Below are 18,741 nucleotides of genomic sequence, written 5' to 3'. Positions count from 1 at the left end.
CCACACATTTCCCTCACAATCAACCACCGAGGAAAATAGATGTGATATTTTAAACGGACAATGTTTAAGTCGATTCAACTTTTTAAAACAATTACATTTTATTCAATCTTCGATACTCGGGCCATTTTTAAAGGACGGAAATGACATCACGTCCTCGTCATACAGGAAGTGTAAACGGGGGATGTTCTGACACTGGTAAAGTGCGTCAATAACTTATTCGAGGACTGTGTTCGATTCTCCGACACGGAATGAGGTATGTACACTTTTAAAACGACATCTTCGACAGATCGGTACCTTTGCTCTTTTAATCCAAGTGCTGTCTTGCTGTAATCTTGTGGGATAGATTCTGTGTTTTTTTTTCCCCGTGGGTTACGGCAGAATGCCATGCTTATGTTTTTCAAAGTTATCGTTTTATACAAGCTGTCCCGTTTAACTTTGTAAAACCCACGATCAGCTAAAAGGCTTATAACGTTTAAATCAAACCAATGCGCAGCGGTTCCGATGGAGTTGAATGTTATTGCTCTTCGACTGAAGTTCCTTGTAGCCTGCGAGCTTCGTAGCTAGCGTGCTAGCGAAGTGCTAGCCAAGTTGAATTGTTTACATTGGGAGTGATTAGCCACGGCTTTGCTAATTATCTAAACATCGACGGCATAAAGTAGATAAAATAAATATTCCTGACACGCTTCGAATTTGCCAGTTTAAGCTCCTGTTCATGTGTGTGCCGTAGACGTCGTTATGTTTTATTTAGTGTTTTAGGGGACATTTTAGTCGGCTAAGCTAGCAGGCTAACAAAAGTCGGCACTTAAGGTTACAAGCGGAATAGAACAATGTCTCTAGTTTGCTACGCAGTATGCTGATCAGATTAGGAAGAGATTACTATCAACGCACATTTGTTAATATGTTTTGTCATTCGTTCAGAAATAAAACATGCAGCGGTAGGCCGTCCCTCGTTTTGCGTTTCGGGTTGGCATTTTCAGTGTCATATATTAGATTTATTTATTTTACCTTGCCTTTACACATTTTTGTAATTCCATTTAACGATGTGCTGATGTGGAGGCCTGGTTTAACCGAAGTCTGGTTTATTGGCTTGTTCTGACTCAGTGCATGTAATCAGAAGCCATTTCCTGTCACAGGGCCATCACACTTGAACATCAGCAAGTATGTTGTCAGATCGGAATATCTGGCGTTCATTACATGGCGTTCATTACATGGCTTCATTACAACAATCATGGCAAAGGAAGAAGAAATGCTTCTGTAGTCTATGCAGCATGAGCACTGTTGCTGTAGCTCTTCACTCAACAGATCTGTAAAGTGTGAAATTAGTCTAGAAATTGTACAGTCATCATGTTGCGTTAAATGTATATGATTGGATCCGATTTGTTTCCTGCTATATCAAGGAGATTAGATTTAGCATCACCGTTGTATGGCTTCAGTAACCTTCCCTAGTTTTTAAAGCATCAGAGAAGTAATTGATATATAATGCCAAATCAGATTGTCCTATGTGTGCGTGTGTACGTTAATGTATACATCGCTGCCAGCGTTATTGCAGAAGTCTTCTGATTAGTAACTGGATTTATACAAACCTTTCTGCTTTTTTTGACAGGTGATGGTAGCGAGTATTTTTGCACAAACATTATTTTAAATACGACCATATTTTTTATACACCACTCAAACCATGTGTTTAACTTCTGCATGATTTATCACTGATGTAAATATGTATTGCTATTTTTTTTAGTATTGTTAATTTTCCCATGTCAAAATTTTTTTTTCTAACATTTTGTGCCAGTGTGGGGTGTAACAACAAAGTATGCATCACTGCTAATAAACGCCCCTCCAAACAAATCACTCAAGCTGAGCTAACTGTTGTATGAATCAGTATAATAAACGTGTCATGCCGCTGAGTTGCTTTGCTAATGTAATCAGCACGCTACCAGAGCGCTTCTAATAGCAGGGGCTTAAATCACGTCCACATGCGCTCGCATTCTGTCTGACGTGTTTCTTATTCAGTCCACAATGTTTACTCCCTATAAGGACATGTATCTCTTATGACATTATTTCACATTGTGTTATATGAGGGAGGAAAAAATTGCAAAGTCACATTTATTCATTGTCAGCTTTTCTCCCTAAATTGAACAGCTACCCCAAAGACGGCCTGGCCTGGTTCAGAAATGGAATTTTGTTTCACTTGAAGTATTTGTGGCAAATAATTTTGCCTAATAATAACTATGACTGAAAGTGAAGTGATTGTCACATGTGATGCACAGCAGCACAGCCCACGGTGCACACAGTGAAATTTGTCCTCTGCATTTATCCCATCACCCTGAGTGAGCAGTGGGCAGCCATGACCGGCACCCTGGGAGCAGTGTGTGGGGACGGTGCTTTGCTCAGTGGTACCTTGGCAGGTCCAGATTCAAACCGGCAACCTTCTGATTACGGGCCCGCTTCCTTCCTGGTTACTGCTCTGTGACCACATATAAACTGGGTGATCTAAATCCTCCCTGCCTAATAAATGTAACAAGCCCTGCATTCTTTTGTACATGGTCTAGATAATGTGTTTTTTAGTGTTCTATGCAAATAATAATAATTTACATCATGTTGTGCTTAAGGTGTATCTATTAAGAGATGGCCTTCTTCCAAGCGGGGACGTCAGCAGGCAGCGCCATGGAAACCTCCAATTATGCTCATGTGATCTTCCAGAATGTGGGGAAGAGCTACCTTCCGAACGCCGCCCTAGAGTGCCACTACACCCTTACCCAGTTCATCAAGCCCCACCAGAAAGACTGGGTTGGCATATTCAAGGTAACTTCATGGGATTCCTGTTGTTTTTTTGTCTGAATTTGATGTCGAACGATGATGCAGGGGATAGTTGAGTAAATGTGCAAAAAAAAAAAAAATCCTCAATTTGTGCATTGACCGACTCCTGGGATTGTCCATTATTTTTGCTTCATGTGCCAAAAACACAGTGTTTATCATTTTAACATGTCTATCCTGAATGAACAGCCTATCCCTGGGGCACATCTTAAGGCCTTGCTTTACCATAATGAAACCCAACTACATTTTATGTTTACACATGGCATAGAAAGGATATAAATGTCAGCTCTCCTGTGAGCACCTCTGTGTGTTTGTGTGCTTTAACTGAGAAAGAGAGTATGCGTATGAAATATGCAGCTTGGCAGAGTGAGTGGAGTGTTTTGACTGGGCCCACTTGGTGGAGTTTCCCCAGACGGTGCTGGTTATGAGCGCATAAAACAAAATGCGCTGGCAGTAATGGATTAGAACGCTACTACTGTAGAGGGAGAGAGAGAGAGAAGGGGGGGTGGTGGTCTACATGTTCTTCAATAGAGCAGGCGGGGGGTTGTTCTGCTCATACTGGATCAAAGCACTAGCTTTTATCTTTCACAGTGTTAGGATGATTTTTTTTTTTCCCTACATGAAAAAAAATGAGAGGAGTTGGAATAACCCTGTATTTTTTATGTTAATAAGCACTTCTGTCATGTAAAGGTAGTGTTTTGAATGCAAGGTGTTCAGGAAAGGAAGCTGGATTACAGTTCATATTGGTGTTGGAATTCCTCAATTTTAGCTGATCTGATTCAGTTATCATTATGCACTTTAACTTAGAAGATCCAAATCTTCTAAAATGTTCAACATCAGACTTTTGTCAAATAAGGAATCTTTTTATTTTTTTTTTAAAGAATCATTTAAAAAAAATTCTTTTATAAATAATGAATCATTATAATTTTATGTCTATATAATGTGATAGAACACATGGAAGAAGTCTTTGATGTCTGAAACAAAATAGTGCATTGTTTTAAGTTATTTGTATATTTCATGTTACAGGTTAAAATTGACATCAATTGTATGACCTTTGCAAATCCCAATGATTACTGCAGAACTAGTTGTTATGTTCACAGGACCTGAGCACTGTGCCCCTGGTCCATAATTTTTATTCCCCCACATGCAATGATGTATGTTCCAGAAATGTCTCAGAGGTAGCTCTCCACTCCTCTGAAGAAACACAGTTGATCTGTTTCTGATGGGAGCTCTTTCTGACTCAACTGACCATCCTGGCAGAGCTTCCATAAAAAAAGAGCAGCAGTGCTCCTGGGGGGTTGGTTTTTGTGGGTGTGCAGAGGATGTGCCTGGAGGAAGCCTATGGTGGCATAAATTCAGCAAAGCAGAAAAGGGGAGGGGAGAAAGCAAAAGGACGATCTGATTGGCTGCCGCTGCCTCCTTTTGCAATAATATCCTGACACTGGTCCACCTCAACTCTCTGTTAAGGAGAGTTGTGTTCATTTGCTGTTTTGTTCTTGTCTGCAGGTATGTACTGTCAGAGTGTAGTGCTAATGATTGGTTTTATATATTGTATTTATTTTATTTTATTTTTTGGGGCCGTTAATTGTTAACCAGCTGAGCTATATATCGTACGTTTTCTGTGTTTTGAAATGACATGAAAGTTATTCAGTGACATCAGGGGGTTTTGGACTCTGGACTCCACAGTTATTCCACAGCATCTGGCACACTGGGTTTCCCCCACGAGGATGGTAGTCATTGTCAGCACTGAATGATGTGCGCACACACGCAGTCAGTCTGTACCTGTAGCCACTGGAACCCGGACTCGCCCTATAAATGCAGAGTTCGGGGACCATAAATCTCAGAGGTGTCACTGGCTCTGCTGACAGACAAGCTGCGGTGCCAAGAGCAGACAATATCAGGCAGATACCTGCACCATGAGTCACGCGCCTAGAGCCGTCCTCCCCGGTCCACCGCTGCAGTCAGTTAGCTGCTATCGCCATGCAGTGACCAGGCAGGGAACTGCAGCTGACGTCTCCTCGCAAATTCTACCGCTGCGCGTGCTGCGGGGTGAGCTTGTGTTGTGTGCGTATATATTTGTATAGATGAAACCGAAGGTTTGTGCCTGGCGTGCCAATGTTTTGCGCAATATTCTGATATTCTGAAGACGTTTTATGTTAATGGTTGTGGGAGACCACTCTGCTGGGACGTGGATCCGCCGCCGCCGCCGCCGCCGCTGCTGCTGGCTGCAGCATCCGAGCTGCCTGTGATGTGAATGCCAGGGCGGCTGGCCCCTGTTTGAGCACGCACCACGGTGTCTGTGGCGCTTTGAAGTTTACACAAGGGCCTAATTTGCAAGGCTTCCCAAACGTCATATTTGGACTGTTGGAACACGTCGTCAGAGAAGCTGTTGGAGAGGTGCAACAGGCCTGTGTAATTACACTGTCAGTGCCGTGCTGTGTGCAGCCCCGCGTTGTGATTCATTGCCAATTTCCTTGAGTCACTTGTGGATTTTTGCGCACGCAAACGAACTCTCACGCGCTCCGTCGATAGCGCTCACCTGCAGTCTGCCTGCCAAGTGCTTACCAGCGCTTGCTCTAAGCGTTTTGTTAAAAAAAAAAAAGGCCCAGGCTCTTTATGCCAGAGCAAATCTGTGATTTTTTTTTTTTTTTTTTTTAAATGCAAGAACGTTAATTACAGCTATCGCCGTTCCTGCGCTGAGGAACCTTAATATCGTTTCATTACGTTTGAGGTGCATCGCTTCAAGTGCTTCAGGCATAGGCTGCTGTGTTTGTATGAGACTGTCCATAAAACGTGTTTTTTTTTTTTTTTTTTTTGGGTGTGTGGAAAAGCTAACAGCTAATAGCTCCTGGCTGCAAACTCAATTCTGTGAGCGAGAGGCCGGCCCGCGTCCTGAGCCTCTCCGACTTCCACCACACTAATGAGAGCCAAAGCCCGGTCCACTGCTGGCTAATGGTGCTCATTCACTGTGGGCACCACTGTGGGTGTTTTTTTATTGGCTTCCTGCCCTTTATTGCTTTAACACCCCGGGCGATGTGCTGATACTTCTGGGGATTTTTTTTTTTTCTTAAACACTAACATCATTGTGCTGCCATGGACAGCAGAGGGGTCCAACACAGCAAAAGCGTCCAGCGTGGGGAGGACGCGAAGGACGCTTCGGTTCACACATCTGCTGTTCTTGTATCTTGTTAGGGCCCTAAAAGCTGTTCTTTTTCGTGTATCTGAACACCAACTGCTAGCGCTGGCTGCCACAGACGGACCGCGTGCGCATGTGTCGCCGTGTATGTCGGGAAACGCAGCCGCGCTGCCGTGAGTCTGATTTTCCTTGACAGTTTTATGACTGAAGCCTGGAATTATGGATTTATTTTTCTCAACCCCCTTAATCAGGCGTCGGTTAACAACACATAAAGCTCATTTAATTACATCTTGGTTTTGAATTTTGATGTATGTATAAAATTTTCACCTATTTTCCTCTTCCTGTCGAGGCTGAGTTGTAGCCGCCCTCACCGGGGTGAACATATTCACGAGGGCTGGTTCCGCCGTGCAAGCGTGGCAGCTGGGGGAGAGGGCGTTGAGCAAGGGGGGGGGCGGAGACAGAGTCCTGCCAAAACAGCTGACGAGTTTGTCACTTGCAAGCATCCCGGACATTTCCTCTGAAAGGGACTGAATTTTATAAAACACTGTTGGACCAAATAACTGTAAACCCTCAGCTGAATAACAAAGACCAGAGATTGTGACCTGCGCACATTTAGGCTCGTGGTAAATGTAGCCGTTTGACATGCCATGTTTATGTCTGTGTGACAAAATGTACCTCGAGATTCTTGCTCACCTCATTTTGTTTTATTCTTCTTGTCGTGTCAGGTTGGCTGGAGCACAGCCCGGGATTATTACACCTTCCTCTGGTCTCCTCTGCCTGAGGAGTACACCGAGGGCACTGCTATCAACAGATCTGTTGTGTTTCAAGGTGATTTTTTTTTTCTGCTATAGACAGTGCATAAACCATAACCAATACTTTGAGTGTTTAAAGAATTGGATAGAATTGAAGGGTTCTACCAAATGCCAATAACATCAAACTTAGTGTTTGGAGGTTCACTTTTAGTGAATCATTGCCTATTAGCAAATAGTGATAAATTGCTAATGATTCTTATTTCACAGTTTAACTGCATGTTATACATCTACATTATACGACATAGAGATGCATCCATTTACATGTGAATTATTCTAATGCCTGTCTGCAGTAGACTTCTGGCAGAAAGCACAAAGTGACTAGCATGGATCCAGTCCAAATCTGTGCTCTTCACAAGCATATGTTCAAGTACATGCAAAATCAGTCCTTTTTTTTTTTTGGATGCCTTGTGACCACTTTGGGTTGACAGACCGCATTAATCAGCTGATCAGAGTTATCAGCTGTTCTCTGTCACTGTGGATGGAACTACAGGGTCCTTTACATTTTTTTTTTTGTATGTTCACTTTGTCATAACATTTAAAAATATAATTTAGAAATGTCCTTGTTTTCCATGAATGATTCGTTTGAATAAAAATGAGTGCTACTGCATGATTAAACCCACATTTGCTAATGCATCAGATACTCGGCTAGTCTGAACTTTAATGGCTAATTTATTTAGAGTGACTGCCGTGAGCTTTGCTAAGATCATTCCAAAAAGGGGTTTCTAATGATCCAGCAGGTGACCGGGTTGGTGAACAGAGTATCTAATTGTTGCAGATTGTGGACCTCTTTGCATATTCAGCTATTCCATTCAATAACAGCTACCTTAGTCACAAATGGACAATGTCTGGACAGTATTTTTGTCCAACAACTGGACAAAAAACTCAGGATATTTCAAAGTTAACCTAAACTTTTGAATGATAGTGTCTGGGTGTGTATATTGGCTGGTAGTAGCCTAGTGGGTGACACACTCACCTATGAACCACTAGACCACAAGGTCACATGTTCAAACCCAACTTACTACCATTGTGTCACTGAGCAAGACCCATAACTCTGAGTTGCACCATTAACTACTGATTGAAAGTCACGCTGTATAAGATGCTGTAAATGTAGAATGTATTATATGTATATGTGTGTAACGGTGCCTGTATATATAATATATCATGTGGTGCAACATCTCTGAAATAATGGAAATTAAACAAGACACTAACTAACTGGTTCCCTGCAGGATACTATGTTCCTAATGATGATGGGGAGTTCTACCAGTTCTGCTATGTCACTCATAAAGGAGAGATCCGTGGGGCCAGCACACCCTTTCAGTTTCGTGCCAACACCCCAACTGAAGATGAGTTACTGGCCGTGGAGGATGAGAACAACTCTGACATTCTGGTGGTGACCACCAAAGCGAGCTTTCTGGAAGTAAGCACAAACCAACACGAAACTAGTTTATGACTCTAGCCCCACATCAACCACACGTCACTAATGGAGATTTGTAGACATCAGTAGTTTGTTATAGGCTGGGTATTTAATATAGTTAGTGAAAATCGAATACATTCATTCTCTGATTTTTCGGACTGCTTTTCAGCAAAAAATGGAGGAGCTGTGTCAGGAGAAGGAGGAGGTGGTGAAGGCCATGGAGCTTGTGCAGAAGGAGAATGCACAGCTGGTGGAGGAGAAGGAGAGGCTGCTGAAGGAGTATGAGCAGGAGCATGAGAGCAGCACCCAGCTGAGGAGGGAGATCCAGGTACGAGAGGAAAATTCCAAAGGAAAAAAATCTTTCGGTTGCCAAATCTCTATCTCCTTTTCCATTCGCTGTGAGCAACTGTGGAACAATGAAAGCTTATTAGTGACAGACGTTCCGCAGCTATTGCTGAGTCATGGTTGTTTCATCGCACCTAATTTTAGCGGGTGTTTTTAATAGCGGGCTGCTGGCTGGAACGCCAACCCCCAAAAATTCTAGTGTCCCAGCACCCTCTAGTGTGAAGCTCTGTCCTTCAACATCCTCACCCAGAGGTATAAATCATGGTGCAGACGTTATCAGGATTATCATCTAGGTTGTGATTGTTTTATGTTGATGTAATACATGTATTTAATGGCTCCTCAGGGCTGGGGGGGAAACCGCTGTTACACTAGAACATGCCTCTTAGTCTGTCGCTGTTAATTTTACGACTGCTGTTTTATACATCCTTTTTATGTGTTACTATAATAATTCCGAAAATCTGCTCATAAAAGTGTACTGTAGAGAAATCCAAATTCATTCAAGCTTTGGATTGAGAGACCTCTGTATCTTATTCGACTTGAATTTTTTTTTCTTATTGGACAAGTTTTGGGATATGTTTTGTGTGAATTATGTCTTTGGGACCTAGTTGCTGCGGTTGGTTCTGTGAGTCTGGTGTTCAAGAGATTTGACTGAAGTAGGTGGCAATGGTGTTATCAGAAGTGCATAATTCTGTTTTTATTAGTTATTACTAATAAAAAACTAAGCATGTTAATTTTCAATCCATCCATGGATCTATATTTTCTCCTGCTTATACAAACTTTGGTGTGTCTCTTTGTATTCAGGAGCTGCAGGGTTCCTTCCAGAGCCTGCAGGAGGAACGGGAGGAGGTGAAGAGGAGGCAGGAGGAGACCACAGCCCGTGTGCTGCAGCTTGAGGAAGACCTCATTGGTGTCACACAGAAAGGCCTGCAGAAAGAGACTGAACTGGACTGGTGAGAGGCAGACAGGCAGATGTGGATACACACACTCAGCCTTCTTTTTTGAGTAAAAGGGATTTAAATCAGCAAGATTAACAGTCTGTAATTCATTCGAGTGTAATCCGGTTGACTGACTGTGTCTGTGGTTGACCTCACAGCCTAAAGGACCGTCTGAAGAAGTTGAGCCTGGAGAAGGAGGCTCTGGAATCACAGCTGAAGAATGAGAAGGATGAAAAAGAGCTGTATAAGGTCAGGGTCCCTTGTTTCTTTCCAAATGCAAAAAGATGGACACACACAGGCCCTGTACCAAGGGTCCACTTTTTTAACACAGTCTGTTCCATCATTTTTTTTTTCATCTCTGGCTTTTCTTGTGGCTGGGACCTAGGAACTGGGAGTGACTGGCAGTGGAACTGCGGAAACCCATTTTGGCCTTACACCTCATTTAAACTGCTCTGTGTTTGAGTGAGTGGGGGTTGGTTGGTGCATTCCCATAAGTCTGGGTTGTAATTAAAACACTGCAGTGTTTGGTTGAGTCACAGAAGTGCTGCTTGTTGCCCGACTTTGATTTGTGTGGATAATTATTGTGCAGAAATGGGTTGCACTAGCAGAGACTTGGTGAACACTTAGTTTGCCTTTTTCTGTTTAGTGCCTGTGGCTTTTCTCTGTAGGTGGCTCATGTTATTATTATTATTATTATTATTATAATGTATTCACTAGGTTAAGGATATACATATATCATTTTTTAACTCTTTAACTCTTCATATCAAGTATACAGTCGCAACTTTATTAAAAACAGTACATGTTATTATGGTTTTGATGTTCCCACAATACATGCATTCAAGAGTATGGGGAATATCTTGGAAAGGGGAGAAAATACATGATGATAGCCTAAAAGCTTCACTGCGCTGCATTAATCATGAATATACATTTACCTTTGGCATTTAATAGATGCCCTTATCTAGAGCAACTTACAATCAGTCGTTACAGGGACAGTCCCCAAGGAGCAACTCATGGTTAAGTGTCTTGCTCAGAATGGGACACTGGTAGTAAGTGTGATTTGAACCTGTGACTTTGTGGTCTCGTGGTTACTATGCGAATTGTCCACTATGCTACTTCCTCCCTTTAGAAAAGAATACAGGAATTCGGTTTCATACCTTGTTTTAATTGGTTGTTTAATTAGTCACCTTCACCTTTACTGTTTTTTTTTAATTGAGTATACTTGCTTTATAGATTCACCTGAAGAACCGTGAGCTGGAGAACACCAAACTGGGCGCAGAGTTGCAGATGCTGAAGGCTGTGGATGTGAATAAGGAGAACACCATTGCTCAGCTGAAGGACGAACTGACGCGCCTCAAGAGTTGCCTTGCCGAGAAGGAGAAGCAGCATAAGGAGATGCTGGCTAACTGCTCGCCCTCGGTACCGCAGCTCCCAATTTTCTGTCATTTGCATGCACACAGACACAGTACATTGAAACCTACTTTGTATGCGAAACTGTGAAGTATCTTTACCCAGTTTAGCCTGTTTGACAGCATGTTATGTGTGTTTCAGGGTGAGAGTAAGGCTCTGAAGGAACAGCTGCGGCAGGTGGAGGAGAAGCTGATGGAGACGCAGCAGCAGGTGGCCATGCTGTCTGCAGAGCTGGGGGATGCTGCGAGTGCGCGAGATCGCAGCATGGCGGATATGTATCGTCTGCGCCTGGAGACTGACTCCCTTCGCCAGGGTCAGGCCAGCGCCCATGAGGAGTGCAAACGACTGCAGCAGGAGCTGGAGCATGTGAAGAATACCGCCCAGCAGGAGGCAGTAAGGAGTGACCTTTTTTTTTTTTTTTTCGCTCACGAGTGGCTGTATTTACTGGTGATTCTAATCTAGTGTCGTATTTCAGACTGTTGGCATTCAGGTAAAGGGATCGGACTGTTCTCAGTTGTTATGCTGCTCAACAGTTTTAGTACAGGACATTAAACTGGTCATTTTCTAAATGATATTTAAAAGATATGTTATAGATACGGTTTCTTCTTGCTAATTGGCTGATTGAGCTAAACATGCACGTGTGTGTTTATGTGTGTTTAGTTTAAATTAGAGGTTGGTCTGGTGGAGGAGCTTCACAGGGAAGTGGAGGATCTGAAGCTCCGACTGCAGATGGCTGCGGAACACTACAAGGACAAATATAAGGAATGTCAGAAACTGCAAAAACAGGTGGCCAAACTCACAGAGCAGCAAGGGGTGAGATTTTGTAAAACATCTACAAACAATAAAAGGTTAATGACTTTTTCTGATTGGTCATGGATTTCTTCTTGAGCTTTTCATGTTTTGCACACACTGAAAAGGTTTCAGATGGTTCTTAAAAGTAGGCCTTGTCCTTTGAATTCAGGTAATTCTAGTCTGAATGTTGTCAAATTGGTACAGGCCAAATTATCCAAATTATGAATTATCCTGTCATGCCTGCCCAGTTCTTTATGTGTATTGGGATTTAATGTTGTCAAATACTATCTGATTTTCTAAAAGATGTGGACAAGCCAATTATCTAGTACTTTCACTTTTAAAAGTTTTTATTTATTTATTAATTTTGTTGTGTGTGTGTGTGTGTGTTCTGACTATTAAAACTATTCTTTATTTATTCAAATATATATTAAAACGTTCCTGTGTTTGTTGTTGTAGTATCGAGTGCCATCATTAGTATCGGTATAGACTATTGTGACAAGCCCAATAGTGATTGTTTGTTTTTCTTTTAAGGAAATAAAGAGGAACCCAGAAGCAGCGGCTGCTGCTTCCCTGAATGCCAGTCCAGAGACCTCAGCACCAGGTACAAAAAAAATGATTCAAATGTGTGTATAGTGGGGGATCAAAGTGACTTGCAGTGACAGCTTTTTGTGCTTTGATTCTTCCAACAGGAAGTCCAGGCAACAATGGCAACGATGCAGTGCTGGATGCTATTATTCAGGGCAAGCTTAAAGGCATAGAGAAAGAGTCCGATAAGAATGAGAAATACAAGAAGATCAAGCAGATGCTGGTTGTAAGAGGCCTTGTGTTCTCACTGTTGTCTTACCACAGCTAATACTTGTTCACTTGTAAAAGGCTAGTGGCAGATTTATTGTGCTTTGCTCTGCGCTGCTAATCCCTGAGACTTAAAAGTGAAACATGATACCATCCTGTTTTGGAATTAGTGTAGTTGTGGAGAAGCAGAGGTTAAATGCTGCACTGGTCTTGTCACAGAAGGAGAAGGAGAGGAGCTGCATCTATGTTGATGAGTTGACCAAGATGGAAGTGAAGCTGAAGGAGCAGCTGAAGACCAATGAGAGCCTGAAGCTTCAGCTTGCTGCTGAGGAGGATCGCTTCAAAGTCAGTTAGCTCTTGACCTAAAGACCTGAACTGAATCAGCAGTCCTACATTGATGGCTTAACATGTTTGGCTTCAACAAGGCCATTTAATTAAATAACCTAGAAGCATCAGCTTCATATTATATACATAGTCACAATTGTCTTCAAAAAAGTATAGTGTTCAGTTGACATTTGCTATTTTGGTACGAATGTGAATTAAATTAGCAGGGAATTAAGCTCCTGCACATTCCCGGACTCATTATAAAGGCAATTCCCATAAACCTCCTGTGGTTAATATGAACAGATAAACCCAAAGATGTGTTGCTTCCAGCCTCTGGTTGCCCAGTTTTGTCTACAGCCAAGCAATGACCTCTGTTTGCAGAGGGAAGGTTTTGTGTCCATCCTGACTCTACTCTATAAAGGCCAGATAAAAATGATTCAAAATTAAATTCAGATGGTTGATCTGTGTTGTAACGCGTCAGTCGTCCCAGCAAGTTTGGTTGTTTAAGCCCCGGTTTGTTCCTGATGGCCTGTGTTTGATAATATCAGCATATTCCAGTGACTTCCCTGACAGCATTGTTTATGAGTCGGCCCGCGTTTCGGAGACGGCACTTTTTACAGCTGTTTATTCGACCAAGGGAGACGGCGCTGTGTGGACCCGAAGGGATGTACCCCCCACCCTCAGTGACTAATGTATCTGCTGGCGCTCAGTACTCCATCTTCATCCTTTAAGAGACAGTCTGAGGGGGATCAGCCTCCACTGAGCTGCAGGGATTTGTTTCTTAGTTGTTAAAACGTCTGGAGTCAGACCAAATCCATAGGGACTGTTGATAATGTTCCTTAGTTGCTTAAAGTCAAACAATGGTACCGACTGCATCAGGGGGCTTTTAATGTCCCGCAAGATTTAAAGGCACCCAGTATAAATAAGACGTGTACATCTGAGAGTAAAACGCGGTTGGAAATGCGTAAGGAACCTTGTGAAATAATGTTGTTGTTATGCAGGATTGCTGCATTTTCTCATTTGGCTTTCTGGCGAACGATATCCACAAAATTAGGAGTAACCGGTTATAGTTTTCAGCACATTCTCTGATTCCTTCAGACACATAATCAGTGATGTTTCTGCAGTCACAGATGTTGCTGACAACAATCATATCAGATTTAAAGGAGTTGACTGAAACAGAAACCACGCCTGAGAAATCTGAGATGTTAATATGCTTTGGATCAAATGTGAATGTGTGACTCTTGATCTCATTTCTAAGGGAAATAGAAAATTGAGCCATGTTTCCCCAGTCTAGCTAGCTTTAGTCTCTCTCTTAAGTTCAGCCGTTGCTTCCCCCGATGCAGGGTCAGGTGGCAGAGAAGGGCCGTGAGCTGAAGGAGCTGAAGGACAGCCTGGCCAAGCTTCAGAAAGAGAAGGAGAAGCTGGAGGGGGTGAGTGTGTGTGAGAGGGAGAGAGACCGCTCCAAAGATCGTTTCATTTTCTCCTTTTAGCGTAGAAGTCTGTAATCTAATCCACTTCTCTCCTTCCTCCCAGTCCTCCTTTCCATCTTCATCCTGTTTAGGGTTTAACATATCTCTTTAATTGGTGCAGCAGAGCATTTTTCCATTCAATTACTCTGGACCACAGCTAGGTCCAGGACTGACCCCAAAACTGCTTAGAGGTACAGCTGCTCACGGCTCACAGAGGAAAAACGACCCAATTTGAGGTTCAGACTGTAAATGAAATTGGCGCCTCTAGAAGAAACGTCAATAAAAGCGGAGGCTCCCAGTGCTTTTGAAAAGCAGAGGCGATTTTTAATGAAGGTGCTAATTAAACTGTTTGTGTGGGAGCGCAGGGCCCAAGCGCTGTGCTGGTGGGGAGTTGTGTGGTGAATGAGGTATTGTCTGGGAAGCGAAGTTGGAGCTGGCTGCTGACGCAGAACGAGAAAAGGAGAGAAAGATTTTTCTCTTTCCATCAAACTGGTGACTTTCAAAGTGAAACTCTGCGTGTGTGTTTGTCTCCCCACAAGTTTCTGTCACTCCCTGAACACGAGTTCCTGAGTGGCTTTGACCCATTGTTTGATCCTTTGCGCTCCCTGGGCGTCCCCTTACCAGTCTGAACCCGCAGACACCGGTCTAGGCAAAATCATACAGATGATAATGTTAAATAGTTCAGCCCAGTGCAGTTCAAATTGGCCCAGCAGTGTGCAGCATATTTTGGTTTTAAATTAAATTATTGAGACTTTTGAATGATACAAATAAAATATATAAATGAAAATGGGGCATATTACACAGTATGAAATTGTACAGTGTTTTATGGTAACTATATAGATATGTTGCATATGTTTGTATAATGTTATTGTTTGATTGCTGTTGTGATGCAACATTACGGTGCCTGTTCTGTAGGATTGACCAGTTCATGAAGTATATCAAGTCATTAAACTTCAGATGTTGCAGTGCTGTGTTTGGTTACAGACCTACATTAGTATTTCCTTTACTGTTCACCGAGCAGTCTGTCACTATGGAGTTCTGCAGTCAGTTACTGTATTTTCTCAGTTTTGCTGCTAGATGAGTTACAGCCCCAGGGCTTTAACTTAATGTGTCTCGGAAACATCTCCATGCTCTGCATGTTAAATCTCTCAATTTTCTTCCAAAGAAGGAGCTACAGAGGAACATCAGCCGAGAGAACAATAAGCAGTCTGGAGAGGAGGAAGAGCACAGTCTGGATGTGCAGTCAGTGCTTCTGCAGTACCCACTGCCCTATACCCAGGACGCCCCCACCCCTCTTCTGGTGCCCCAGCGTCCTACCGATTTACAGTACAGGAACCCATACTCCACTCCAGACGCACAAGGTTTGGGCGCGGTCAACCACAGTACTCAATTTGTACATGCTTATTACTGCATTATTGTCATTTTAAAGGTGTAACCATTAATTGTGAAGATGTGGGCCAGGTGTGTGTGTAACTGTAATAGTTGTGTTTTGAACTGTAATACCTGTCATGACATCCATGCTGTACGTACTAATTTCTTTTATTTGAATGCTAATTTCACTTCCTGCCACCTAACCAGATGAAGATGACGTGGAAGACTTCTTGAACGAGCCGATCGCTCGGCTGCCTCCAACGGGGCCGCCTTCGTGGGACAGCAATGTGGTGTGCATACAACCAGCACGCAACCTTAGCAGGCCAGATGGCCTAGAGGAGCCTAATGAGCAGCAGACAAATGTAAGGATATTTGTACTCCCTTCAACATAATTTTGCTCACAGTTGTATGCCCAACTGCATGCTTACTGTAGTATGTACACACATACATCATCGTAGACATTTGGATATTTTTATATGAAACTGACTTCGGTCAGTTATTTTGTCCTAATTTATAAGCTTCAGTGTGGCCATTCAAATTTGATTTAAGGTGAAATATATGTACCTTTCAGCCAGAACAAATGCCAAACAATATAATTTGTGTGTGTGTGTGTGTGTGTGTGTGTGTGTGTATATATATATATATATATATTATTTATTGTAAAATTATTTTATTTATTTTTAGATAGTTACAATTTAATCATTTACAATAATTATGTTATGAATTGCTTAATAGATGTTTATTTAATAACTTATTTGCTTATTATATTCAGTGATCTTAAAATATTTTATGCTGATATATAATTACAATACTTTTACTGTTTCCTATGCCAGAAATATGTTAAAATTAATTTTAAGTATTTAACTTATGTGACTTTTTCTTTCATTCAGCAGGCCACTGGCCCAGAGCAGCCAGCAGTGAGTGACTCTCACAGCGCCTTCCTCAACGATGGACAGATGCCCTTCTGCTTTGAATCCAGGTAATAAACACCCGGCTGGCCCATTGAAGCATGTGCCACGTTGGCTTAACACTTTCATGCAGTATCAGGTTCTGGCTACAAACAATGTGCTTTAGTAGAAGCAAGAATTGATTCACGCGTCAGATATTTCCACACTCAAATCTTCGGAGTGGCACAGAATGCTGCAGGTTTCTTGCTGAGCTTAGTCTTTCAAGTTCTTTTGCATCGTAATGTGGTTGCAGCTACTCTGTACCCCTCCCCACTACACCAATTTCCACGGGCTGTCTTTTTATCCTGGTGAGCTTTGTAGCCCACCCACATCGCCGCATAGACAGATGCAGATTTTTATGACCCTGCATTGCTGATTAACACAGGCCTGCTAAAACCTGCTCTCACTTTCTTCTGTGACGTCCTCTGTCTTCAGTGAATCCATAGTTCTTATTCTCTGGAGCAGGGTAACTGATTTTTGTGTTCTGCTCTGCTTTCTCTCTTCAGTGGGGAGCAGCAGAAGCGTTGCCCCCTGTGTGAGGTCATCTTCCCACCTCACTATGACCAGAGCAAGTTTGAGGAGCACGTAGAGAGCCACTGGAAGGTGTGTCCCATGTGCAGCGAGCAGTTCCCCCTCGAATGCGACCAGCAGCTTTTTGAGAGGCACGTGCTCACCCACTTCGATGGCAATGTGCTCAACTTTGACTGAGACTTCCCCCCACACAGTCCAGACTGCTTCTGTACCTTTTGTCCACTATCACTGTCTATTGCGCTGCACGCTGAATGCAATGATGTGTGCTGCGGATTCACTAGCGCTACGCCAGACAGAACAGTGTTTTACCCAATCCTGCTGCTGAGGACCTGCAGCGCTGTGCATTTTAAGGTCTCTCCTGTCTAACATGCCTGGGCTCAGATCTGTACCATGATGTCATAATTACTTAAAACTAAACTAAATTGTCCAATCTTTTTTAAAATTTAAAATGTCTTCTTTTCTTAGCATCAGCATTTCTGGTGAATGGGGACAGGTCAGCTGACCTGTTTTAGATTTTAACTTCATGTGGTACAGAATATCTGCCAATTACCTCTGAGTGGCGCTTGCTTGTTTGAGAGACCATAACTGTGTTGGTGGTCACCAGGAGCAGGATTGAAACACTGAGCTAAGCTACATCCCACACCTATTGTGCACAGTTCACAGCAACCTTCACTGACCATTTCTGGATCCGATGTTGTTCCACGAAAGTGATTTTTAATACTGAAACCTGTTTACTACTAAAGATATTATGGGATTTTTTTTTTTTTTTGGCGTACACACCTTTTGCTCCCCTTAAATATTTGTTTTACTGCCACAGTGTGAGTCTTATTTCAAATTCATGCAATGGATGTTTCGGGGGTCATTTCATTCATTCAGCTTGCATCCACACATATTCTGTTTCCTGTTGTTTTTTTCTTTTGCGCAAGTCTTTTATTTTGTGTTCTTGGTCTTGAGACATTAAACATCCTGGTGACTGTCAAGAATTTTCTCTTTATGGTAAAGTTATCAATTTTAGAACAATATTTTAAGAGTTCTCACAATCAGAGGTTCAAGGCTTTACTAGATATTTAGTTTCATTTGCTGCATTTAAAAATAGTTCACAGTTTAGTTGCATGCTTATGTTCCAGTTTAAGTTTTTATTTTATGATTTTATTTTTTTTTTTGTTGGACCTAGAGATTAGTTTACTGTGTGTGTTCTGTAACTTAACGTAAAGACAATGTTAAGGAAGCAATTACTTTTAAAACAGCCTAAATGTCTTTTTAAGTGTATCCTAATGAACAATTAATTTCCAGGTTGAGAAAGCACCCCCCAGCTCAGATATAAATAATTTCATTGGTTTATGATTGAGTTATTACCTGACTGTTTCTGTACCTGCTTCATGAGTTCCTTTTTAAAAACAGGAATCCTTTAGAATAATTTAAATGAAATAATGTAGCAGTGATTGGGCAGTGAATGCATTGTTGATTTTTCAGCCAACCAGAACCCAGTTGCTACTGTTATGCAAGATTCACATTAAAAAGGCTTCAAATGTCCATACTTCTAAAAGTAAGAAGAAAAAAAGATTCTGGTAAATCCTATTTTTTGGTATTTAAAATGTATTTAAAGTATTTAATAAATAATCAATAAACTTGCTTAACCAAGAACTGTGTTTTCT

At 42.1% G+C, this 18,741-nt stretch overlaps 1 protein-coding gene across 7 annotated transcripts; it reads left to right on the top strand.

The window, feature by feature from the left end:
• Positions 1-144: 144 nt before the first annotated feature.
• tax1bp1b (Tax1 (human T-cell leukemia virus type I) binding protein 1b) lies at positions 145-18,730 on the top strand. Of its 7 annotated transcripts, none has more exons than XM_028980971.1 (18): positions 145-253; positions 2,607-2,799; positions 6,673-6,775; positions 7,986-8,176; positions 8,343-8,501; positions 9,320-9,468; positions 9,612-9,702; positions 10,684-10,869; positions 11,002-11,253; positions 11,521-11,673; positions 12,184-12,253; positions 12,342-12,463; positions 12,664-12,789; positions 14,112-14,198; positions 15,406-15,598; positions 15,816-15,970; positions 16,499-16,587; positions 17,062-18,730. In XM_028980971.1, the coding sequence occupies exons 2-18, from the start codon at positions 2,623-2,625 to the stop codon at positions 17,261-17,263; spliced, it is 2,505 nt and encodes an 834-aa protein (XP_028836804.1). In that variant the 5' UTR covers positions 145-253; positions 2,607-2,622; the 3' UTR covers positions 17,264-18,730. The 7 variants fall into 7 exon arrangements, with proteins under 7 accessions (XP_028836804.1, XP_028836805.1, XP_028836803.1 ...); XM_028980972.1 differs by having other exon boundaries at positions 15,403-15,598; positions 16,502-16,587; XM_028980970.1 differs by having other exon boundaries at positions 15,403-15,598.
• The last annotated feature ends 11 nt before the right edge of the window (positions 18,731-18,741 follow it).

The sequence above is a fragment of the Denticeps clupeoides genome, chromosome 5, assembly GCF_900700375.1.
Source record: "Denticeps clupeoides chromosome 5, fDenClu1.1, whole genome shotgun sequence".
Classification (NCBI taxonomy): Eukaryota; Metazoa; Chordata; class Actinopteri; order Clupeiformes; family Denticipitidae; genus Denticeps; species Denticeps clupeoides.
This window is presented reverse-complemented; position numbering and strand designations above follow the sequence as displayed.